Raw genomic sequence first — 5048 nt, 5'->3', positions numbered from 1 at the left:
TCTTGCCTATCCATACCAGATTGCCTTCTCTTCGTTCTCCAAACATCCTTTGTTCCACTGGATCATGTGTTCTGGCCTTTTCTTTTGAGACTTTTGAGCATAAGCTTTCTCAATCCTTTCAACTTCTTCAAGCACTGAATCTATATCATCAAAGTTCCAAGGGTCTTGTGACCAGATATCTTCCTTCTGGTCTGGTGTAGCTCATAGTAGTACTGGTTTTTTGCTGACTTGATCCTTTCATGGTAGATCTCATCATCTTGTCTCACATCTGGCTGAATCCCTTCTCTGGGCCAAATTTCTTTTGGAATGACCTTGTTCTGGGCGAAAATGTACCTCTGAAATCTGGAATCTTTCTCGATCCTATGATAGATTCCATGTCTGCTCATAAATCTTCATAAATGGTTCTGCATGTCCTTCTATCAGTGGGAAGTTACAAGTCACATTGGAAAACATTTTATGGCAAATACTACTTGCACAATGGGATTTGGTCCAAAGTCAATGGGATTGACACTTTTTGCTTTGTTTTGGGCATTGGTTTAATTGTTGATTCACATAAGGGACAATTTTGTATTCAAAAGACTGATGATGTTTTGCATGGATATTTTCATTGGCCAAAGAAGAAAAAAGATGTAGAATCTTATGTTCATAATTGTGCTACTTACCACCACACTACATCTAAATCATTACTTGGCCTTCCCATGGATTTTGTGTTTGGTTTAACCTTAAGCTCTAAAAGGAAAGATTTTATGCTTGTCAATTTTAGAAAAATGGCTAAATTTAATATTTCTCAAGTTGTTACATTTTGTGGTGTACTGTTAGACTTAGTTGTTCCACTTGTTGATTATAGGATAAAGTTAATTGGAGCAACTCATGTCAAGCATCCCAAGAAGAAGTTACATGATGATAAAGTACAAAGTGATCTTGCTTATTTGTCTTTCACTGAAGATTTGGATTCGAGGACGAATCCTTTTCAAGAAGGGGAGAATAATAGGAACCAGGATACATGGAACCCAATAAGGGTCCATAGTGTGTTCATCACAAGGCCTATCACTACATCCTTAAAGCATCATTGGTGGAAGAAACAAGAATGCCCAAAAATAATTCCATTTGATAGAGGAAGGAATTATAGTGGCCCATTTCAAGTGATATCACAGATTGAAGACAATGCTTATAAGATTCGAGGTCGAATCATTTTTAAAGAAGGGGAGGATGATGCGGCGCAACATAATGAAGATCCATTGAGAGTACCAATTCGGCCAATCACAAGGCCCAAGTCCAAACAATTAAAGCAACTCTTCATTGGTGATGTTCAAAGATGGTGGAAATCCAAGTCAAGCCCAATTGCAAAAGATGAAGAAGAACTCAAGGCTTTTAGTGCTAATTTTGGGATTTAAATTAGGCCCAAATCAGCCCTATTATTTGTGTTCATCATTATTTTAAATAAGACATATTTAAGAAATATGAAGGTTTTGAATAAAGAGATATGGCTGGCTCTGATACCAAATCGGAGTCTCTAAAAGCAGTGGAGAATTAGGACCAAAGGTGAGAGAAAACTAAAAGCCTCTCCAGGGCATGACAACAAGACTCTCGAACCACTTCCTAACTTCTCTACATGTTAGAGATTACTTGAGACTTAGCAGGAACATAACCATAAATCTATTCAAAACCTTCAACTGAAAAACTTAGAAACTCATGATATTTTGCAAACTGGGAAATTTTATATTTCAAACTGCGATATATTACAAAGCAAACTGAACCTCCATTTATAGGGATCAAGGATGGTTCTCGAAATACAATACAGCTGTTTACAATTATTACAATACATGTGGCCGACAAAGTGTGATGGCCTTCTTGACATAAAGTAAAGCTACCTTTCAATAAAGTTGTCTAATAATTCATACAACACGCCAAACTGATAAGATAACGCTGACATGACCCTGTTAGGACGGGGATCTTATCTTTGAAGATAAGATTTTTTGTTGCAGATGAGATTTGCTTTGCTGGGGCTTTGCTGGAGAGATAAGATCAAATCTTATCCTTCACTCATGAATCTCTTTCCTTTCCAGTTTTTGGGTTCCAATCTGGTTGCTTTGTCTTCATGACCATCCATTCTCCATGAAATTGAAGATCCATTACGGAGTCTTCGTCTGATGCTGTGTCGCTTTCTGTGGAGTAGCCAGAGTAGCTGGGGTAACCCATGTAGTTAACCCATTCTTGCCTATCCATACCAGATTGCCTTCTCTTCGTTCTCCAAACATCCTTTGTTCCACTGGATCATGTGTTCTGGCCTTTTCTTTTGAGACTTTTGAGCATAAGCTTTCTCAATCCTTTCAACTTCTTCAAGCACTGAATCTATATCATCAAAGTTCCAAGGGTCTTGTGACCAGATATCTTCCTTCTGAGTCTGGTGTAGCTCATAGTAGTACTGGTTTTTTGCTGACTTGATCCTTTCATGGTAGATCTCATCATCTTGTCTCACATCTGGCTGAATCCCTTCTCTGGGCCAAATTTCTTTTGGAATGACCTTGTTCTGGGCGAAAATGTACCTCTGAAATTCTGGATAGTCTTCTTCTCGGACTATGATAGATTCCATGTGCTGCTCATAAATCTTCATAAATGGTTCTGCATGTCCTTCTAAAAATCTGGATACCCATGCTGTGACTTCCCTATGCAGATGAACTGTGAAGAATTTTGGACCATCTTGGCATAACTTCTTCCAGTATTTTAATGGATAAAACCAAGTTAAGAATTTTATTAAATCTTTCTCAACAGAAAGATCTAACTCCTTTCTTAAGCTAGGCCTGTGGAACTCCATTAAAATATGATATTCATGGCATAAATACCAAAATATCCAATTTAACTCTTCTGGCCAATCTTGAACTTGAGCAATAAAGATTTGAGCAAATGGATATTTAGGGTGAATACCATATGGTTGTAGCATATGACCTCCATGAAAGAGAAAACACTAGTTTGTATTTAGAAAGGATTCCTTAAATCCCTTTCTAAATAGGACTATATTTACTTGCTTTTTAGATTAGGTTTAGGATTCTTTTTCCAATTGTATTTAGGATTATAATGATGTCCATATACCTATAAATAGGGCACAATCATATCAGTTTAGACAGGCTTTCATTCAATAAAATTCTTAAGATTTTCTTTACACTTGTGTAAGAAACCTTATAGCTAATTGTGGACTCAATTAGTGGCTAGTCGTGGACTCAACTAGCAAATTGATTCATGGACTCGAATCAATCTTCCTTTCTTCAACCTTAGATTTAGGTTCGTGGACTCGTTCTTGAATCGAAGGAAACTAGATCCGACTCTAGTTGATTCAAGATTGCATCATCGAGGTACTTGAAGCTACAATGTGATTCTTCTAAGTCTTTGAGGATTCGAGACTAAGGGTTTCTTGTGAGGTCTAAGGTATTTCGATCCATCTCTATCCTTACTTTGGGAGCTATCTTAGGACAATACTTCATCTTTATTTGAACCTTGGACTAGGTCCATATCAGTGGAGGTGGTGGTAGCTCTTGCCATTGTTCGGCTTGTGCTTGCTTCCTCATAATTCCTTTTCAAGGCTTGCTCTTTGGTTCTTCCCATTTCCTAAAAAACGCGGTAAAGTGCATGAAAAATAAGGAAATGTAAGTCTGAACTCCACGCATAGGGAACCTAATGTTTTAGTGGGACACATCTCAAGCTAGAAACTCATAGGTAACCGTAATATATGTCGGTACTCTCCATTCTAATACTTTGCTCAATTACGGTTGTCTTAGCCACCGATTTACCATTTCTTCAATCCCAAATTCCCTTAGAACACTCGGATCAAAGTATTTTCGTCCAATTAAATTCTCTGTCTTATACACATCCACAAGCGCCAATTGATCATGAGTTAAGTCTCAGAGGACCCTTGTTCCTCTTGCATTAGGTTCAACTTGTGGTGGTGGAGGTGGTGGTTCTGTTGTTGCCATTGTTCGGCTTGTGCTTGCTTCTTCATAATTCGTTTTCAAGGCTTGCTCTTAGGTTCTTCCCATTTCCTAGAAAAAGCGGTAAAGTGCATGAAAAATAAGGAAATGTAAGTCTGAACTCCACGCATAGGGAACCTAATGTTTTAGTGGGACACATTTCAAGCAAGAAACTCATAGGTAACCGTAGTATATGTCGGTCCTCTCCAATCCAATACTTTGCTCAATTGCGGTTGTCTTAGCCATCGATTTACCATTTCTTCAAACCCAAATTCCCTTAGCACACTCGGATCAAAGTATTTTTCTCCAATTAAATTCTCTGTCTTATACATATCCACAAGCGCCAATTGTTCATGAGTTAAGCCTCGGAGGACCCTTGTTCCTCTTACATTAGGTTCAACTTGTGGTGGTGGAGGTGGTGGTTCTGTTCTTACCATTGTTCGGCTTGTGCTTGCTTCTTCATAATTCGTTTTCAAGGCTTGCTCTTTGGTTCTTCCCATTTTCTAAAAAAAGCGGTAAAGTGCATGAAAAATAAGGAAATTTAAGTCTGAACTCCACGCATAGGGAACCTATTGTTTTAGTGGGACACATCTCAAGCAAGAAACCATAGGTAACCGGAGCATATGTCTGTCCTCTCCATTCGAATACTTTGCTCCATTGCGGGTGTCTTAGAAACCAATTTACCATGTCTTCAAACCCAAATTCCCTTAACACACTCGGATAAAAGTATTTCGCTCCAATTAAATTCTCCGACTTATACACATCCACAAGCGCCAATTGTTCATGAGTTATGACTCGGAGGACCCTTGTTGCTCTTACATTAGGTTCAACTTGTGGTGGTGGAGGTGGTGGTTCTGTTCTTACCATTGTTCGGCTTGTGCTTGCTTCTTCATAATTCGTTTTCAAGGCTTGCTCTTTGGTTCTTCCCATTTCCTAAAAAAAGCGGTAAAGTGCATGAAAAATAAGGAAATTTAAGTCTGAACTCTACGCATAGGGAACCTATTGTTTTAGTGGGACACATCTCAAGCAAGAAACTCATAGGTAACCGGAGTATATGTCGGTCCTCTCCATTCGAATACTTTGCTC

The 5048-nt window shown here is 38.5% G+C and overlaps 1 protein-coding gene across 1 annotated transcript in view; it reads left to right on the top strand.

Moving 5' to 3' along the window:
- Window positions 1-767: 767 nt before the first annotated feature.
- The window catches only part of LOC116026921 (protein FAR1-RELATED SEQUENCE 5-like), a 26210-nt gene continuing 21929 nt past the window's right edge, over window positions 768-5048 (top strand). Inside the window, exon 1 of the mRNA XM_031268348.1 lies at window positions 768-1244. Coding sequence (XP_031124208.1) covers window positions 768-1244 — 477 coding nt within the window. The remainder of the gene's footprint in view (window positions 1245-5048) is intronic.

Source organism: Ipomoea triloba, chromosome 8 (genome assembly GCF_003576645.1).
Source record: "Ipomoea triloba cultivar NCNSP0323 chromosome 8, ASM357664v1".
Taxonomy (NCBI): Eukaryota; Viridiplantae; Streptophyta; class Magnoliopsida; order Solanales; family Convolvulaceae; genus Ipomoea; species Ipomoea triloba.
This window is presented reverse-complemented; position numbering and strand designations above follow the sequence as displayed.